The following is a 21,896-nucleotide window of genomic DNA, read 5'->3' on the forward strand; positions in this document are numbered from 1 at the left end:
ACCTATGGTAAAACATTTTAGATGCTTGGGAGTTGAAATATTCCCCACCATAAGACAAACGGTGAAGCACAATTACACAAAAATTCAAAACAAAATCAAAGACGACCTTGATAGGTGGGCAAAACTTAAAAACTCAGTACAGGCACGGATATCAATAGTTAAGATGGACGTACTACCTAGAATCAACTTCTTCAGTTCAATGCTACCGTTACCCCCTCCAGAGGGTTACTGGAAAAGATTACACTCCTCCACATACAAATTTATTTAGAATAACAAACCACCACGTATAAAAAGATCCACCGCACAGAGAAATAAAGCAGACGGTGGCATGGCATTTCCAGATTTTTTCCACTATTTTAAGGCGTACACATTAAGACCATTGACAACATGGTTTGATCCCCAAGCATTAGTATCCTGGAGAAAATTTGAAGAAAACATAGTAGCCCCACATAGACTGAAGGACATAGCATACACTAAACTACCAATCAAGCATTGTGAACGGAAATTTGGCCCCATAATTACTCATGCGATCCGGATATGGCGTGAAACATACAAAAAATATCCTAACCCACATAAATGGCACAATCATACTCCCTTATTCAATAACAATGCACTCTTAATTGAAAAACGACCTATAAGATTCCCTATATGGGAAGAGCAAGGCATACACTCATTAGGGGATGTTTTTAACAAACAGGGTTTTTGTAGTTATGGAGAAATATGCAAAAAATTTAATCTCACCAAGTCCACATGGCTTTTTTACATACAGTTACGGCTATGTTTGAAGTCTCACCGTGTTCCATTAGACATACCAATTGAACACCACAGATACCACAAATTCTTCTATGAAAGAGAGACATCGAGAGGTTTTGTTTCAGATTTTTATCATCAATTACTAACGTCCTCGTATGAAACCCTCCAACTAGACTGTCTGGAGGAGGGATATACCAGACCTGGAAAGTGACTTTGATTGGCAAGAAGCCTGGGCAAATGTCTGACTTACATCAAGGAACCCGGACCATCAACAAATCAATCTTAACTATATTCACAGGACATACTTGACTCCTATAAGTCTGAACAGAATGGGTCTTAAACAAGACTCCAAATGCTCCCAATGTACAAATGGGGATGAAGGGACATTTATGCACATGTACTGGGACTGCCCACCAGTTAAGATATTCTGGAAAGATGTGACCCAACAATTATCAAAACTCTTATCTTGGAATATACCTGTACACCCCTCTGTATTACTATTGAATGATGTTTTTGAGTTTGCAGTACATCCACAGCTAAAGAGATTGGTTTTATCGGGTATCACAGTAGCTAAAAAGCTGATCGCATCACGCTGGTTTCAACCGGAAAAAATTTGCCGGAAAGTTTGGTTTCTTACATATCTCGATGTGATTTATCAAGAAATATCTACAGCAAGAATTCTGGGTCTCAATGAATCCAAAATGACAATGTGGTTAGAAGTGGTGGAGAGAATAAAAGCTAGCTTATAATGGTAGTGTCTGGTTAGGAGCGAGGGATAATGGAGGTACTATCCAAGGAGGGGTCCGGGAGGGGGGGGGTTCGAGCTGGAGCATATGTGTGTAGGTTTTTAGATAACAGGTATTAGGGGTATATCCTGTATAAGACATTGGTATAAATGGTAATTTCGTTGGATATACACTGTGTATTAATGCTTGTGTATCTTATCGTGTGTTGTCATGTTTGTTTATATGTGTGTAAAAAAATAAAATACAAAAATAAAGGGGAACTATCTTAGGTCGCTTTCACATATAGTTTTGGTGGACTCGGTGCGGTTCTGGTGGTTAAGTTGCAACATTGTTGCATTCTTCATTTGGTTCGCCTGCGTTCACATAGCAATCTGTCAGGCGCACCAAACTTTCTGAACAATGTCACGCGGTCGAAAAGGGCGCTCGTCTATTGGACAGTGGAAATGTGTGTGTGGCTGCGAGCCTGTGTGTGCGCGCGCGTGTGTGTGTCTGTGTGTGGACTGCGAGCCCTCCAGATCAGCGGAGGCGAGTTTTGACGTGGCATTGATCCATTGATCCAATGCCGTGCGCCTCGGTAATAATATAATAAGCCGCGTTTCTTTCTTCCTTCTTCCCAAGATGCACAGTTAGATATATAGATATATAGATAGAGAGATAGATGCAGTGTGCTTGTTTTGCAGTGAATGCTGTGAGCAGTGGTAATAATAAGCACTTCCTATATTTGGTTCGCGTTTGGTCCAATGAAGCGAACCGAGACCTATGTTTTTGGTCGGACCAGAGTTCGTGTGTTTGGTCCGCAGACCGAGTTCGACGCACATTCACACAAACCCGAAAAACCGGACTATCGAATTCTGGTCCAATAGTCCGGACCAAACAGCCCCGGTGTGAAAGCAACCTTATAAATGGCCTTTTTGAGTGTTTGCATTGTTTCCTAGCTATGTGGACTTATATTAATATGATCTATGTCTCTAATTCTCATATTGGCGCATTCTTCCAATTCTCCTCTCACAATATTCACCCTCACTGAACTGAGTCATCTGAAAATGTGCTGATTTGTGATATCAGAGAGACACAGCTGCATGATAATGTGGCTGTGTGGCATCAGGTACATGATGAGCTGCACACAATGGCTGGAGCCCAGCCTCAAAACGGCTTAAGATCTTGAGGTAGAAAAATGCTGTTTTTGAGGACTTGATTAAAAATACAAAACAATGAATAAAAAAAAAAATAATAATAATTACAGAGGTGTTCCATAGACTCACAGGAATTGTGTAAAAGTGCCCAAATAGTGAAAGGAATAGTAAAATAGTTTCCCTTTAATAATTTAAGATCGATTTTTCTCATAGCTATTACTCACGCCCATCCCTAACCATTACCTCCTGGTTTGGTAATAGCACCGCACAAGACCACAGCAGACTACAGAGTAGGGCTGGGCGATATGGCCAAAAATGATATCGCGATAACGATAACAATATCATATCACTTGATAAAAAAAAAGAGTATTAAAAAATTAAATTTATGTTTATTTTGCAGCAATTCTTTGTCGTTGCCGCCATCTTTAGTGTTACATGACTTACATCCCCTCACACTCCAGTTCTCAGGCTGCAGCTGGTTTGAAAGCTAAAGTAAACCGGCTTCTCTGCTGGCTGTGGCTCCAGGGGTGTTGGAACAGTTCTGGCTCTGCTAGTTTCTTTTCTATCTTTTGGCGCTTTTTTGGTGGACAAACAACTGCAAATGTGCACCGTGACTCATGACTGGAGACTAGCTCTGCTAGCACACATAGCCTACTGTGTACAGACGGTTTCAAACTGTATTTTAAATTAGAAAGCAAACAAAATAAATGGACAAGAGAAAAATAAATCTCAATTTGGTCAGTATTGTCATTTGGACAAGCAAAGCCATTACTTTAAGTTGCAGGCAAGAAAGACAAGTCTGTCCACTGTCTCTGGTTTGAAAACTGCCGATTTCTTTTTCTATATCTCCCCCCCCGCCCCCATATCAATTATTAAAATATATCACGATAATTATCGTTATATCGCCCAGCCCTACTACAGAGAGTGGCCCGTTCAGCCGAGCGCACAATTGGAGGTGGGCTTCCCACTCTCCAGGATGTTTATAACAAGCGTTGCAGGGCCAAGGCTAAGAGAATAATCAAAGACTCTAGTCAACCAAACAACTGCCTCTTTGAACTGCTGCAGTCAGGCAAGCGCTAGCAGAGCCTCATGGCCAGTACAGAGAGACTCAGAAGGAGCTTCTATCCCCAGGCCATCAGGATGCTCAATAACAATGACACTAGTCTATGTAACTAACAACCCATCATCTACACACACTGCACACACATCCACATATACACACCTTAGACACTTTAACACACTTTATATTTATCTATTATTAAAGAGATTTGCACCACATTCATACCTCATTTGCACCCTACCCCAAGTTTTTTACCTCTGCATTCTACCTCACTGTTACTCATTTTACTCTGTGTTGTATATTGTATATATGTATATTATGGATGCCCCCCGAAACCCGGTTCTAAACGGGAACCAATACTAAATTAGAAAGGTTTTTTCTCAAGGAATTTAAACGTTGCAAACGATCTCTCCTCTCCCTCTGTCTTGCTCTGTCTGCACGAGAAGCGGGACTGAGTTACACTTACACACAATCGCGGCTTTAGTCGCTCACACTCACACAAATGCACATACGGGTACTTCTTTCTTAACGGTTCTTAATTAATTGTTTTTTTCCCTTGCAAAATAATAAAAAAATAACCGATAAGAGTATCGATAAAGTACCGAACCGTTAAGCAGTATCGATAAGAGTAGTAGTATCGATAAATTCCTAACGATACCCATCCCTAATGTATATTGACTTTACCTACTTTTTACGTCTTAATTTTTATTTATTTTTACTTACTTTCTCTTTACTGTATGTAGCACACTCTCAGGAGCTCATATGAAACAAGCATTTCATTATAAAGTATTCTGTATTTTGTTCTGACAAATAAAAACAAACTTTAACTGGCACGGAATGGCCATATATGGTCAAAGGGGCGTGGCACTCAATGTGTTAATCTAATTAATCGCATTTTAATCGCATAACCATTTTAGGCCTGATATTTTATATTCTATAATCATATTTCAAATTGCATGTGTCGGGATGGCAGAATTCAGTTCTGTATCTACAAAACCTTCTGTTTAATCATCTTCCCTTTATTCATTTGCTTAGATTTTTCAGGTCTGGTCAATTTTAGCATGGTGTTATTCACAGTCAAAAAAAATTTATAAAAAAAGAATTGAATTGATATTCTCATTTGGTTCATTACAATTGACTCAAGCCTAGTAACAGACACAGTATTTCTGACACTGGGAATTAGGGGTGTAACGGTACACCGAAGCCACGGTTCGGTACGTACCTCAGTATTGGGGTCACGGTTCGGTACAACAGAAAAAAAATATATATAATTTAATTTATAAAAAAATATAATTTACATTTAATTTTTAATCATTTATAATTATTATATATTTATGATCATTATTATTATTATTATTAAATAGAATAATTTTCTATAGGCTTGCCGTGGTAGTCAGTGATACTGGTGTCATTCTAATTTAACTTCACAAGACTGAATACTAGAGAACAGATGACATGTTACAACAATGGCAGAGGATTATTTGGATTTAAACACAGTAGCAGTTCAACTGGAGAGGAGCTCAGATGATCAGTCCGGAAAAGTATGTTTCTTTTTTTTATTTGATCAGCTGTGCCTGTGAGAGTCCGGCGGGGGGGAATGCTGGTGTGTTTGTTGGCGAAGTGTGTCTTTCCATTGGTTTCATTTGGTTGACATTATTGGGCGAACAAGAAAACGAAAGAAAACTGTAAAATTGTAATGACCCTGCAGCTGTTCCAATGTAAATGTGCCTTCCTCCGTGCACTTTCGCCCGCTCTGAAGTCGGACTCTGTGTGCCTGGCCACGCGCGCTGTTCTCACACGGACACGGAACCCGCGAGTGCATGCATGCGCGACTCGTGTGTTTGCGCTGTGAGGCGTATTCTTCGTATGGCTGCGAGTACGGCACCGTGACGGCCGTACCGTAAATTCGCGGGACGAATACACGTACCGTTACACCCCTACTGGGAATACATTCCCTGAGATCCATAGATGTCCCTAGAATCAGATACCAAGAGCATGCAAATGTACCATTTAAAAGTTTGTATATACCGGTATATATATATATTTTTTTTTTTTTTTTTTTTATAATTTTTTTTTTTTATTAATTTTGAGTTAATTTTCATAACGCGATAATTTGCTGTGTAATTAATTAATCTAATTAACGCAATAAACTGACAGCCCTAATAGTTAGATATAGTATAACTGTATATTGTATAGTAGTGTATATAGGACTCATTAATTTTTTATTTGTAAGCTTAGCATTGTATTGTATTTTATCTTAGTACTTTTTATCATGTCTATTTGATTATCTATTCTATTTTATTCTATTATTACTTGTATTTTATTTTTGCACAATCAAAGCGGGCATGGCCACCTTCATTTCCCTATATGTCTCGCGTATGTATGTGACGAATAAATCTCTTGAATATTATTGTGCCCCCCTCCCCAAATAAATGAACAAGAGACACTCACCAGGGAAGTAGCGTTCAGGGACCTTTGTGAGGTAGAAGACCAGAGCGAACCCAGCCATCAGGTACATCACGATCACACGAGGCAGGAACAACTGTCACAAACAAAACACGTCTTTCAAACATCAGATCACTGGACGGCTGCCCTCAACCGTCAATATTGGACAAAATCATAAAGAGCGAGCTCTTTAAAATTGGCGCTTATCAAGGACTAAAGCGCACTCGTGAATATTAACGTAGTACGGAAATACACAAAAACAAACAACTGTAAACAATCGGTTAACCGTCTGTAGTGTGATAGTAAAGGGTTAACCTTCTGTATTGTGGTAGTGAACGGGTTAACCATTTGATAATGTGGCAGTGAAAGGGTTAAAGGAGGATGATCGTAGCATTTAGTTTCCCTCTGACCTGTACGACGTCGGCGGTGAGGCCCCCGGTTAGCCAGACCCAGTGGAAGGCGGGCACCACGCTGTAGCCCGCCACGGAGCAGAAGATGACGGTCCGCAGCCGCTGCCAGCCCTTGTTGAGGTAGTGAGGGTGCACCTGGACACAGAAGACCGCCAGGATCAGGCACAACACCGTCACCAGGTACACCTGGCGCCAGAACTGAGGGGGGGGGGGGAGAAGAAGAAGAGGAGAGAAAGGGGTGAGATACAAATGGTAAATGGATTGCATTTATATAGTGCTTTTTATCCAAAGCGCTTTACAACTTATGCCTCACATTCACACACCGATGGCGTAGGCAACCATGCACGGTGCAAACCTGCTCATCAGGAGCAGTTAGGGGTTAAGTGTCTTGCTCAAGGACACTTCAACATGCTGCCGGTAGGAGCTGGAATTGAACCGGGAACCCTGATTGAAGCAACGGTTGCAATTGGAGGACTAAGAAAAGATGGGGGGGGGGAAGTCTGTTCTAATACTAGATAAGAGGGATGATAGATGCATTATGGGAGAAAAGTGCTTGTTTGTGCCACTGAAACCAAAGTCTCGCTCTGAAATCTCACGAGGCATGAGTTGTTGTAGGAAGACCATACTGGAAGCTGCGGAGCATGTATAGTACCGCAAAGAGTTTGTTGCAGTACTATACATAAAACATAAAAACAGCGGTTCGTGTTTGTGCATTTCCAAATTGTGCCAACAACACATCACCCACTTTGCGTCGGGTCATAGACCCCATCATTTATACGGACATGCCGTTCCAAGACCTGTTGCAGACAGAGTGGAGGTAGTGTAATTATTACAAATGGTAAACTTGACTGTTAAGACGATACGCATTAACCCTTTCACTACCTCTACCAAAGGGTTAACCCTTTCACTGCGACCCTACGGAAGGATAACCCTTTCACTACCACACTACAGAAGGTTAACCTTTCACTACCACACTACAGACGGTTTGAAAGGTTAACCTTCTGTAGTGTGGTAGTGAAAGGGCATCAGGTATACTCGAGTAATTCATTGCGAGTACTCTATCTGGGAAAACATTACTCGTGTCCACCCTACTACCAGATATGACATGAGATTTGAAAGAAAATAAAAAGTACCTACAGTGTTGCAGTAGAAAGCGTAGAAGACCCCGGGGACATAGCAGCCCAGAATGCCTACGGAGATGCCTGCGTAATCCAAGGCCAGCCAGCGACGGCACGTCTTCTCCGACCGGTGGCAGGAGAACATATGGTAACCCACTGAACAGAGCATGCACACCTGGGAGGTAAAGACGGAGAGGAAAACATCAAACACAAGATCCCATATTAAAAGGAGCATTCTGCTTACTTTCAACCTAGAACCTATTTCTCTATCGTCTGCCATTTTACAGATTGATTCCAACCAGAATCTCATCCTACTGGACCACGTTGCAGTCGTGAGATTTTACCAGAGAAATAATTAGTGTCAGAATTGATCAGCATGATGCTAGATCTTGGGTGTAGTTAAAAAACCACTGGAATTATCCTTTAGGTGATTGGCTGAGGCCAACACATGACTAAAAAGAAGAGTGGCCCATCAGTCACATCTAGCTGAGAGGACACAGTGCTTAACATTTCAGCATCTATAGGGAGGTGTAGTGGTTACGTCATTGCCGTTTTTCGTATTCCACCCTCTTTGGAACACAATGCATTTCCCCATTGCCCATTTCTAGATCGTCTCGTTTAAAACAAATAAAGCATTAACATTGGCATGCTGTACCTTTCTGTGCTTATTCATCCACAATCTCTATAGCACAACATGAAAATATTCGCAATTAATAATAAACAAAAATCGCCAAATTTTATTTCAACTAAAAATTTCCCAATGATAAAACCCTATACGGGTGGAAATACCAGTGACGTCAGACTACACCTCCATATAGTGTCTAGTGAACCGAAGGCCACGCCCCCCTCAGCCTACTGAGAGTTGGCTGTGCTCAGAGAGGGTGAGCTAAAACACTTTTTGTGTCATCGTTGTACTGGATCTTAAAAAAGAAAAGTTGAATACACATTGAAAATGAGAGGAAGTGAGATTGAAAAGAATCATAGGCAGACATGCTTCACTTATATAAAAAAAAAAAATACTAATTTCTTTCTGATTGGTCATTAGGAAATCCAGTAGGAGATGGTGTGTCTTAATGTTACATGTACCCCTCAATATATTATGGAGAGGGTTTAAAACTACATTAGAAAACTATAAATATAATATAATATATATTTATAAACTTAAGGTCACATATTATGAAAAACTCACTTTTTCAGCGTTTGGTCTCTGATGGGCCTACTAACATACAAACGGTGAAATAACACAACACAGTCTGATTTTCCTGGGCTGCCAAGGGCAGAAAACATGTGATTCAACAAGCCATTCAGGTTTGCCTCTCTGGCGTACATCAATCAGGAATCATAAACAATGCGTGGGTCTTGACTTGCGTGTGAAAAATGCATATCTACAAAATGGCGGCTTGCTCCTCGTTTTCCGCCAAACGGTTATCCAACATATGTTTCTGACAACATTTCAAACGGTTATCTAACATATGTTTCGGACAACATTTCAAGTGGTTATCTAACATGCGTTTCTGACATTACAAACGGTTATCTAACATGTGTTTGACAACTTTTCAAAGGGTTATCTAACATATGTTTCTGACAACATTTCAAAGGGTTATCTAACGAAACGTTATCCTATAACCTAGTTATATGAATACTGGCAGAGCGTCTCGCTCTTGCCATTATGAGATAACTTATCTCCTAGCACCTACTGTGCTCATGAACAAACAATTTGCACTCATGCACGTGACCAGGCCATGCCCCTGCGTCATGCTATAAGACGCCGGACATGGTCACACTCTACCTTCCTCGGAAAAAAAGTTTCCAACATTGAAAACCCAACCAAGGGACCTCAGGGCGCTAAGAGCGAGACGCTCTGCCAGTATTCATATAACTAGGTTATAGGATAACCTTTCGTTATATTATCATACTGGTCATCGTGTCTCGCTCTTGCCATTATGAGATATGGGACAGAGCAGATGTGTGACCCGACAAGTGTACCCCCAGCTCACCCACGCGTTTAGGTGATGGCCAAAAAGAACGTGGTCTTCAAGACAGCAGATCCAATGGCGCCTGCTCAAGAGGCTCAAACGGGGCCTCCGACAACCGGCCCAGGACCAGTTGGAGGTCCCACTCGGAGACAGAGAACGTTCCACAGGCTAGAGACGCAGAGCACCAAGCAGGAACGTCCCACGAGAGGGTGGTTGAACAACGTTCCGCCCCCACACTCGTCCATACGCCACTCCCCAGCGTAAGCCGCGGTAGAGGACGGAGCGTGCGCGTACCGGATAGCGTTAACCACAGAATAGTCAAGACGCATCCCCACCAGATTCACACTGTCAGCAGCCAAGCCTAGAGGCTGCCCCAGAACAGGAAGGCAGAACAGAGTTCCGCGTGCCTGAGAGAGGGCCCGCGGTGACCACGGAACAGGCCACCAAGAGCTGAATCAGGGCCGGGGACCACACAGCTGAGCCCCGTCCTGGCACGACCAGGACCAAGTCTCGCGCTCCCGACGTACCCACCCCAACAGCTGAGCTATCAGGTGTAAGGGGGGGAAAGCGTACAGAATCCCGGACGGCCACGGAATCGGTCCCAGACCTGCACGTAGTCCCCACTTGTCAGGGTGAGGACCGCCCCGCGACATCACACATGCACCCACATTCACCCTGCCGGGGATGTGGAGAGCCCTCAGGCAGAGCAGATGGAGAACACCCATAGCCCGACTGCCGCCCGGTGCAGACGGGGGGAGCGCACTCCTCCCTGTCTGACAACATACGACGCTGACGTCGTGTTGTCCGTCCTGACCAAAGCACGCTTGCCCACCACAAGGTGGTCGAGCCGTTTGAGGACCAGAAGGACTGCCTTCAATCCCAACACATTGAATGTAGCGCAGACCGGGCAGCATAGCAGCTGCCCCCTACTGTGTTGGTCCGACACGTCCATCCATGAGCAGGGCTGTACGTTAACTTTTTTTGCACATAGCACTGGTGCTACAGAGGTTGATAGTTTGTAGCACAGGCCAAAATCTTGTAGCACAAGTATAAAATGTGTTATTGTAACAGTCACAAATGTGCCTATTGTATTTGTGTTATTTAGTTGCAGTGCCATGTTTGGCTGTAATTTTCATGCTGACAAGTTGACGTCATACAGCCAGACACGTTACGTGTAAGGAATTATGGGATTTGGAACTTGGGTGTATGGACTCTACTAGGGGTGGGAATCACCAGTTTCATCACGATACGATATCGATTCTTTGGACAACGATACGATATTTGCCGATATCTGCCACGATACGATACAATGCAGGTGCCTGCACGATATGAGATGATATCATAAGCCCATTTAACACAATCAGTAACATTTAGATCAACTCAAAAAAGGTAACAAAAATATAATTTGAAAAAAAATATTTGTGCTCTTCCATTTAAATGAAAAACGATTTATTGTTTTTAATACAAATAGACCTCCTGTTCACTATAAAGTGCCACGTTTTGATATATTGAGCTTTAAACTTTAAGTACATTTTTTTTGGAACACGCAACCTAAAACCCCTTCCTCTCCCAAACCGTTCCTGCAATTGTTTTATGTTGCATGATGATCATGAATACATTTATTATGTATTGTATTTTTTTTTTTTTTACTTTGACCAGTCAGCTGGTTCTTTTCGCGTTTATCGCTTTTTCTGGTCAAGTATGACCGACAGAAACAGGTTGAATGGGGGTACAGATGGGGGGAAAGACAGAAAGTACGGCTTGTCCGGGAGTCGAACTCGCTACCCCAGATCCGTGACGCGCACGGTTGTCCCCGACACCGAAATAGCGTTCGAGGTACGCGGTGAGCTACTGGAGCTCCCCATGTATTGTATTTTTTATGTTTAAATATCAACATTATCTGTCCACCCTCAGTACATTTAGTATCAATATAATATACTCGTCTGACTTCATCTGATCTTTTCAAACGCGCGCACACACACAGAAGGGAGAATGCCCCTCCTTCCCAGTCCCCTCTGCTGTCTCTCTCCATCGCTCTGAACAGGGTTTTAGCTTGTTGTTAGCTTATGCTAACGTAACGTAAATGCTACTGGTTTTTAAAGTACTAAAAGAAACGGTCCCCAAGTACCTAGTCAATTATTTTAATAAAGTAGGAGATGTCCACAAACACGCCACAAGAGGAAGCCCCACGGACCTGGTCCCGCCGAGAGTCAGGACATGCATGGGGAAAGATGCATTTTTTTACTCGGCTACGGTAATGTGGAATGCCCTGCCAACATTTATAAAACTCCTGAACTCCCCTCTCGGATTTAAATCCGCCCTAAAAACATGGCTCAGCAGCAACTCAAATTGGTCTTAAAATGTTTTTTTTATCTCTTTTATCATAACTTGGCTTTTATTTCTTTTATCATGAGTTGCTTTTAAGGGTTTGCGGATTTTCTTTTAACATTAGTTAACTGTATGAGTTGTCAGGTTAGGTGTTTTTATAAATTTTTTTTTAGAATGCGTCCTGTCAGTGTACATGTCCATTTGTGTTTCTGTGCCTTTTTATGTTCCATGTATGGACCACAATGGAAACAAGCCTTGGCTTTATTGTGTTTTATCCATTTTTGACCTGCGTTATTGACACTGTTATTGTCTTGTCTTTTAAAATGTTTTTTTTGTCATACGATTTGTGTCAAAATAAAGTATTCAATTCAATTCAAAACGTTAAATCCGGTCTTAAACACGACGTGGTCATAAAGGAATGGCGAGGATTGCAAAGCATGTTATATGCATTTGACCCGTTGCGGAATAAGTCAAGTCAAGTTAAGAGTTTTATTTGTCACGGCATACAAGTATACAATGAAATGCGGGTGGTCTTGCCCGCAACGATGTGCAATACAGTAGTACCAACATATAGAATCCAATAAAACAACATTGTGCAATAAACAAGTAACATAGTAGGGCATATCGGTATTTGTACATAGTTATTTACATATTTTATACAATCTCAGGTTATGCTATACTATTAAATATAAAAAATATATATAAAATATATAAAACAGCAGGGATTTGTTTTGGGTGGCGAAATAAGCACACTATCTTTGCTCTGTTTCAATGTCCGCGTTCCAGGCGCTACTGCTGCTACTGAGACGCTACTGCTGTGTGCTGTGGAGCGGAGCGGATATGAGTCACGACACCACGGATTTTCAAAATAAGAGTATCGAAATGAACTGAGCGTTGCTAGTTGCCGGAGCCATAGATATTATAGCTGGAGCTGCGCGTAGGCGGAAATGAGACCCGCGACAGGATTTTCAAAATAAGAGTATCGATATGAACTGAATGCCTATCACACCAGTGCTACTGAAGTAAATCCATTCATCAAACAGACGGATGTTGCTGTAGCACGTGCGATATATATCTCGCACTGTACAGCCCTGCCATGAGGGAGGCGTCGGTGAAGACCGTGACGTGTGACAGCCTGCTGCCCAAGGGGACCCTGCAGGTGAGGGCACCAGAGCCTCCCCAGAAGACGAGGTCCCCCAGTACTGACATGGGAACCTTCAGCCGCTTCCATACATCTCACACCGGGTCCATTTTCATACTGGAAAAAACCACCTCTGCATCCTCCTCATGAAGAGGAGGCCATGAGGGACCCCAGCAGCAGGCGCATCACGGACAGCGCTGTAACCGTCCTAGGACGGAACCTCCCGAGCGCCGCCCAACCACTCGCCGCCGCTCCGAGAGGGAACTCTACAGCAAAACCCAGGCCGGTGAGACACCACCTGCCCGGTATGAGACCTGGCGATCTACCCTGACTGGCCAAGGACCAGAACGTCATTCAGGGCAGAATTCGTAACCCCCGACGACGCAGAGGCCCCAGCGCGGTCTTCACGCACTTGGTGAAGATGCGGGGAGCCAGAGAGTAGCCGAACTGTGAACCAGGCCCCCACCTGACAGCGTCTAACAGGTGGGAGATGGTCAACATTCTGAACCTTCCATGGGACAGGTCCGGTATGGGTCTGACACCCCCCCCCTCTGGGATATCGCACCCTGACACTACCAACGAGGCAATCGCACCCAAGGGGGGACCCCGACAGAAAGGGACGGTTTGATACGGGGGAAGCTGACATCACACTGGGTGACAAAAGCTCCCCCACTGAACACCTCCCCGGCATGGATTGCTGAGGAACTGTTCTACAGCTGGACATGCAAGGCATGAAGTCCCCACACTGCCCGATAGGGTGGGTTCCTACACACCGTAGCCCTGCAGTGATATTACTACCACCCAAATCACGCGCGCTTGCCTGACCACCGTCGGTCTTCCGGCCGTGAGAGGCACTAACGTGATATCCGGCCTGGCGAGGGCGGGACTGGGGGAACTCGCGCTGCGACCCCCTGGGCCTCGAGTTCTCCCCGCTGACGACCTTCGTCGTTGACAGACACAACACCAGGCTCGCCAAACACAGACGCAGAACGTGTGGCGTGGGAGCCACTTGACAGCACAGCATTCTCACGGACAGACCCAGGCCTAGCCAGCAACTGGGTGTCAGCCCCTGTCCCCATGAGAAGCGAAACATGGGACCGCTCGTGCTTCACTGAAAGCACGCGGCCCGCAGCCAAAGGGAACAAATCAGAGCCTGTATCCCGCTGGTGTTGGGGGGGGGGGGGGGGGGGGGGGGGGGTGACCGGAGAGCGAGCTAGACACAGCTAGACGGCAACGTTTTTTTAGGGCGTGCTCATCTAATGTAGCCGATCCCTCGGCCGCCAAGGCTGTCGGCCTTGCGATCACCTGTTGTCTTTGTGTCCAGGGTACCTCAGGCGGGGGAATCATGGCCGCTGGTCGCCCTCACCTCTGGCTGCGCGGTGTGAGGCGGTGTGGGGCCTAGGTCAAATACCGCCCGCGCTCCTGCGGAAAGACAAAAGTCCCTCTGCGGAGAGGGGAGCCCTGAGGAGGGAAAACCCTTCTCTCCTCCTCAAGGGGAGACTGATCCAACCAAAGATGTCTGTAAACAAGCGGTTATAGCTTGAGGCTAGGTCAAAAGCTAATAACCTCAAAACCTTGCGCGATGTTTCGACGTCGGCTGGCCCTAAGGCCCCACCACAATGTTTTACAGAAAAAACAGCAATTCGAACAATGTTGCTAGTCGCTGCTAATTCTATACCGCGGCGGTATAGGCTTTAACAGCCCACCAGCCACCTGCCGGGCCGACTCGCCTCATGGCGTCGGCCGGGAGGGACACCGTTCCACCATGTCAGAGGCAAAGGACTGATGCCACCTGCTTCACAAGCACGGAGCACCAGTGTTGGCTGCAGACAAAAGACTACTACTAGTGAAGCACTGCCTCACTAGTAGGAATGCAGCAACCTCCACTGTGGTGTGCACCCATGAAGGGGTAAATGAATAAATGAACAAAAACTCCACTAACACACTGCAGAATGGGCTAGCCCATACACACAAATGTTAAGGGGATGCAGACCAGAGAAAAACACCAGTCCTGCACACATTCACAAAAAGCACACCAGCCCTAGGCCTCAGCCCATCCACCCATGAAAATGGTAAACAAGCCCGCGCTAAAACCCCCAACATTAGACACCGATTGACCGTCAGCATGAATGGTTAAGAGGAGGGAAGACATTTTAGTAAAGACAGCCCTTGGCGGGGAACAAAGAACGGAGACCCAGCATTGTAGCATTAGCATTAGCCGCGCGCACTAGGATAGTTGGGAAAATACCCAAAACAGAGTCATAACGACCATGTTTTCCCAAATATCCTGCCCCTCGCGCCAATACATCACACGGCTATCTCACGGGACAACGAGCAGTATTACTCATGCTAGTATCAATGCCGGACAACGCAGGCCTACCTGTGCGCGACGTAGCTCGACAGCTAACCGTCGCGCGATGTCCCTCAGTACCTTAATGATAAGCAAGCAGTGCAAAAATGCGGAAGCATTCGTCACCGCACGCCACTACGGTAAAGCGCCTTTCTTTTCAGGCCCGCTTTGGGAGCTGTCGCGCGGAAATAGGCTGTCTATTGCCATTCTCTTTGACAAACTCTAACCTTAACCAGCTCCTTAACAGCGCCTAAACTTAACCGTTCTAACCTTAACCAACTCCGAAACAATGCCTAACCTTAACCTTAACCTTAACCATGCCTAACCTTAACCATAGAAATTATATTGCCATTCTCTTTGACAAACTCTAACCTTAACCAGCTCCTTAACAGCGCCTAAACTTAACCGTTCTAACCTTAACCAACTCCGAAACAATGCCTAACCTTAACCTTAACCTTAACCATGCCTAACCTTAACCGGCGAAAGAATACATGTTAAAAAAAAAAATCACGTTAAAAAAAAAATATTCGATGGGATTCGAACTCGCCAGCAAACGAGCCATAGGATCCACAGCCATGTAGTCTTGCCAATTGAGCTATTTCTAGATACTGAATAAGGGGCGGTGACTTATATATATTGAGCTCCGCTCGTGTCGAACCAAGGCGGGATCTCATGCGCATGCGCGGGCACCTCGCGCGAGCACGCCGGCGCACGCACGCACCTGAGCGAGCACGCCGCCACCGGTGCACGCACGGGCGCTGGGCGGCGGAAAATGAAAGGCGCATTACCGCACGACACTACGGTAGAATGCTTCCGCATTCTTGCACTGCTTGCTTATCATTAAGGAAAACGCCCCCAGGACAGGCCCGATGCGCTGGTAGGATGTGCCGAGAAGATTCCAGGGGCTGGTGAACCTCCGGCGAAAACCCAACATTGTGTAATTTCTCTCTGCATTTCATAACAACTAGTTCATGGAGTTCACTGCAGCGTCCATGTTGGAAACAAAAAAAGAGGAAGGTAGAGTGTGACCATGTCTTATAGCAGGACGCGGGGGCGTGGCCTGGTCATGTGCATGAGTGCAAATTGTTTGTTCATGAGCACAGTAGGTGCTAGGAGATAAGAGTTCTCATAATGGCAAGAGCGAGACGCGATGACCAGTATGATAATATAACATATGTTTCTGAAAACATTTCAAACGGTTATCCAGAAGAATGTATTGGTTTGAACCTGTACAAAGAATGTATAACCACATGTAGAAGAAGAAGTCTTTATTTGTCATGCAGATTTAAAACACACATGTGCGATGGGCGACCCACAGGAACACACACACACACACACAGAGTCGCTGATGAAATGTTCTCAGGACTTCCCATCCCATCGTCCTTCCCCCCAAGGGAAACTCCACACAGAAAGGCCCGGGAGATACCCCATCTGGGTAACGGCAACCTGGTCCCCAAGCGGGAATCGAACCAAGGACCTTCTAGCTGTGAGGCGACAGTGTTAACCACTACACCACGTGCCGCCTACAGTATAAACAACGATGAGAACAATATAGTAAAAATAAACACACACACACCCCCCACCTCTAAACAGACAGACAGACAAGACAAGACTAATCTCAAGCTCTGCCCTCTCTTAGCTTGACAGAGGACAGCAACAGTTGTGATTGGTGGATCAAGAAAAAAAGAGAGAACACTCCCAGCCCCAGTCAGCCCCAAATACCTGGAAGCAGAAGAGCCCTATGGCGTAGATGAGGTAGTCCTCTCCGGTGGCCCCGTTGGCGGGCAGCACTGTGGAGACGCCGTTGATCCCTAAGGAGAAGAACAACAGGAAGCCCAGCAGGTGGCTCCAGATATTCACCGTCTCATTGGACAGCATGAAGAGGCTGCACACGCACAGGAGAAAACACAAAGATAGTGAGAAAACTGAGCACTCTAGTCTCCATTGATCATTAATAAGTAGCCTACCTCAGAAGAAAAAAACAGGTTCAGAAGAACAATGTTTTACATTTTCATTTAGCCGACGCTTTTATCCAAAGTGAGTTACAAATTGTCAGCAGGAGGGGTACACTTCTGGCGGCTAAGGGTAGTGGTATTGTTCATCTAGCAGTGCTGAGCTTGAGTGATACACTCTTTGAGTGCACATAGTAGAAGAGACATATTAGCATAGTAGGTAGTAGTATAGGCATAGTACATAGTAGATAGTAGTATAGACATACAGTAGTAGCGGAGCTGTGAATCTTCACTGGCCTCACGAGATTCAGCTGTCCACGATTCTATATTACTGCACATGGCTACTTTTTCATCAATTAATACAAGCAGTCAGATAAATTTACTTTTATTTAGAACGTTCTTAAATCAGAATGTCAGAATAAATGTCTTTATTAGTGTTGCATGATACAGATAATAGAAAGGTATCTCGATACCCAGCTGTTAAAAACTGTTCAATACTCCATTTTATTAATATCAATACTCTTAGAATAGCCTGATGCTGTATTTTATATAAGTTGAGTGGATGCATGACCAGAGCACTAGCTTAATATAATAATAATAATAATAATAATAATAATAATAATAATAATAATAATAATAATAATAATAATAATAATAATAATATAATAATATATTTGATTTGTAGGGCGCTTTATAGTTGTGGAGCAAATCTCAAAGCACTACATTGTAAAATAACATAAAAGCTAGCAAGAGAGTAAAAGATTTTATTTATTTATTAATCGATTATGTTCTGTCACTGCATCGATGCAGAATCATCCACGTCCGCATCGCGATGCATCTTAGAATCGAGAAATGTCAACACCCCTAAGTACATAATTAATAGTAGAAGACATTTTCCAAACTCAATTGACCAATGCTAAGCTCCACCCCCTCTCTTAGCTTGTCTGAGCAAAGCAGTGGTTGTGATTAGAGGGTAAAAAAAATTAGGGTGGAGCTTGGGATTGCCCAATTATCTAAAGATGAGTGTTGTGTTCATTCATAGTTAAAGACACAGGCTTCTAATAGTAAAATAATGAATGCGCACTACGACGCAATAATGCCCAACACATGGGTTTTTTCACTCATTTTGCCAGGTGTGGGGTGTTATTTCATCGTAGTGAGCGTGCGCCAAGTTGATCAGAAGCATGTGGTCACAAAAACGCTGAGCTGGTGAACAAACAATTCATTATGGACTAAAGCTCGACTATTTTGGGGGGAAGGAGGCCTTGTCTGTCTGTGGTGAGTTTTTGGAGAAGATTGGAATAGATTAAGTGCCTCCGGGCGGGTCACGCCTGTTTTTTTAGTGAACCGGTTCCCGACTCTGTATACAATCTAGGGATGGGAATTTTTAAGACAAATCCACATCGATTGATCGCATGCTATACTTGAGTGGTCGTGTATTACTCGTAAAGGGGAAAAAACTAAAATATATATATATTAAAATAATTATTTTTGAATATATATATATATTTTTTTACTTAATTTTGTTCATTCACGTATATGTTTTTTTTTTTTTTTTTTTTTTTTTTTAAGCATTTTTACAGCTTTTTTGGGTCAGACATGACCGACAGAGCAGAGAGAGGAAGGTCGGGAGAAGATATGGGGGAAAGTCAAATGGCAAATGTACGTCCGGGTTCGGGAGACGAACCCGGGTCGACCGCGTAGGTCTGCAGTGCAGTAACGTGGGGCGCCAGGGTATATGTTTAAGGAAACCAACAGTTATAATCTTCTTACACATACATGTGAAACAAATATGTAAAAAAAAAAAATGTCATACAAATTATTAATAATTTAAGATCGATTTTTCTCATAGCTACAAGTAATCGTTTAATCACGCCCATCCCTAATACAATCCCAGTAGCCCAGAGTCGGGTTCACATGGCTAATAGACATACAACTTAACCTATGTACCTCTTCAGGCAGAGCTTGGAGGGGAGGTGAGCCCTGTAGCCATCTGTGATGTAGGGGTTCTCTTTGAGGAAGAGGGGAATCTGTTCGTAGTTGTAGAGCCGGATGCCGCGGGGTATCAACACCGGCCAGTAGTGGTAGCTCCCCAGCTCGATGTAGTGCGTGCGCTTCATTAGCTTTTGGGGCATCTTTAAAGGCATCTTGCGCCTAACGGCTTGGCTGGCCGCCACAGCAGCAACAAGGAAGGATAAGGCTAGGGAGAGATGTGATCAGCACAGTAGTTAAAGATTAATGTAGTCCAAAAAGAAAAATACATAAATATACATACTAGGCCTGTCCCAGACTAAGGATTTGTATAGTCGACTTTGATTGGCCAAAATAAATGTCTAAATGTACCCCCCGCCCCCCCTTAATGCTTAATGTCTGAAGGAGTCAACTGAACGCGTCTTGTCCTCTGCGAAAGCATGCAATTGGTCCACTGTTGGATACATCTTGATATTTGTCTAGTGTTTTCATTAGACGGGTGAAATCCTCTTTCAGTGCCTCCGTGTCAGTTTTCTTAGGCAGTTAGCCTCTCTGGTATGCGCACCATTAGCGTTAGCCACGCTTCTAGGCCTCTTTGCTTTTGGAAAGAATGATCCCAAAAAAATAATAATTAGATACTTTTTTTTGCATTAGACTAAGGTTGGCAGTCGACTACGGCTACTTTTTATCGATTAGTCGACTATTCAACTAGTCGAGGTCAGCCCTAATACATACATATAATATATACATATACAGGTGCAGCTCAATACATTTGATTATTGTGGAAAAGTTAATTTATTTCAGTAATTCAATTCAAAAAGCGAAACTCTCATAGATTATTCATTACACAAAGTGAAATATTTCAAGCCTATATTTGTTTACATTTTGATGATTATGGCTTACAGCTCATGAAAACCCAAAATTCTGTATCTCAGAAAATGTGAATATTGTGAAAAAGTTCAATATTGTAGACTATCAGTTAATTATCAGACAGATAATTAACTGAAAACACCTGCAAAGGTTTCCTGAGCCTTAAATTGTCTCTGTCTGGTTCAGTGGGCTACACAATCATGGGGAAGACTGCTGACTTGACAGTTGTCCAGAAGCCTTCACAAGGATGCCATTGCTAAAGAAGCTGGCTGTTCACAGAGTGCTGTATCCAAACATATCTATAGAAAGTTGAGTTGAAGGGAAAAGTGTGTCAGGAAAAGATGCACAAGCCAAACCTATTCAAGAATTTGGGGTAGCTTCACAAAACAAAAGAGATGATTGTGGACTTTAAGAGGTGGGGGGCCAGGGATTACAGCCCCCTCAGCATCGACGGGGCACCGGTCGAGAGAGTGAACAGTTTTAAGTACCTCGGAGTCCATATATCCGAGGACTTGACATGGACCACACACATTGACAGTGTAGTTAAGAAGGCACGGCAACGCCTCTACTTCCTTAGGCGCCTAAGGAAGTTCAAAGTGAGTCAGAAGATACTCAAGAACTTTTACTCATGCACAATAGAGAGCATCCTGACTGGTAACATCACCTTCTGGTTTGGGAATAGCACCGCACATGACCGCAGCAGACTGCAGAGAGTGGCCCGATCAGCCGAACACACAATTGGAGGGGGGCTTCCCACTCTCCAGGACATTTACAACAAGCGTTGCAGGGGCAAGGCTAAGAGAATAATCAAAGACTCTAGCCACCCAAACAACTGCCTCCTTGAACTGCTGCGGTCAGGCAAGCGATACTGGAGTCTCATGGCCAGTACAGAGAGACTCAGAAGGAGCTTCTATCCCCAGGCCATCAGGATGCTCTATGACACTATGTAACAAACCATCAACTACACTCACAGCACACACATCCACACTCACTTTAAATAAACACGCACTGTAACACCCACTTTAACACACTTTATATTTATTGGTAAAGAGATTTACACTACAATTCATACCTCATTGCACCACCTGACCTTACCCTAAGTTGTACCTCATCCCATTTCTGCATTGTACTGTATACTGTAACTCATTGTTACTATTTTTTTTACTCTGTATTGTATATATGTATATTGACTGAACACTTTTTGTTTACGTACTTTTGACTTTCTATTTTATACTTTTTATCTATTTTTATCTAGCACACTCCGAGGAGCTCATACAGAAAAAAGCATTTCATGGAAAAGTATTCTGTATTTTACTATGACAACTAATAAAGAAACTTGAAAACTTGAAACAAGGAGTGAGTGGACTGAGGCTGGATCAAGAGCCACCACACACAGACGGGTCCAGGACATGGGCTACAACTGTCACATTCCTCGTGTCAAGCCACTACTGAACCAGAGACAACGTCAGAAGCATCTTACCTGGCATAATGAGAAAAACAACTGGACTGTTGCTTAGTGGTCCAAAGTCCTCTTTTCAGATGAAGTACATTTTGTATTTCATTTGGAAACCAAGGTCCCAGAGTCTGGAGGAAGAGTGGAGAGGCACATCATTCAAGTTGCTTGAAGTCCAGTGTGAAGTTTC

The 21,896-nt window shown here is 43.8% G+C and overlaps 1 protein-coding gene across 5 annotated transcripts in view; it reads right to left on the reverse strand.

Moving 5' to 3' along the window:
• The window catches only part of LOC311237296 (progestin and adipoQ receptor family member 3-like), a 44,291-nt gene that overhangs the window by 20,918 nt on the left and 1,477 nt on the right, over nt 1-21,896 (reverse strand). For 4 of the 5 annotated variants that reach the window (XM_084325104.1, XM_084325107.1, XM_084325106.1 and 1 more), the window contains exons 2-7: nt 21,734-21,837; nt 19,363-19,612; nt 17,183-17,345; nt 7,685-7,840; nt 6,548-6,745; nt 6,144-6,234 (exon numbers count right to left, since the gene is read on the reverse strand). In XM_084325104.1, coding sequence (XP_084181230.1) covers nt 6,144-6,234; nt 6,548-6,745; nt 7,685-7,840; nt 17,183-17,345; nt 19,363-19,612; nt 21,734-21,740 — 865 coding nt within the window. In that variant the 5' untranslated portion in view covers nt 21,741-21,837. The remainder of the gene's footprint in view (nt 1-6,143; nt 6,235-6,547; nt 6,746-7,684; nt 7,841-17,182; nt 17,346-19,362; nt 19,613-21,733; nt 21,838-21,896) is intronic. The other variant, XM_084325108.1, reaches the window with a different exon arrangement.

Source organism: Notolepis coatsorum (assembly GCF_963971535.1).
Source record: "Notolepis coatsorum genome assembly, chromosome: 11".
In the NCBI taxonomy this organism is placed as follows: Eukaryota; Metazoa; Chordata; class Actinopteri; order Aulopiformes; family Paralepididae; genus Notolepis; species Notolepis coatsorum.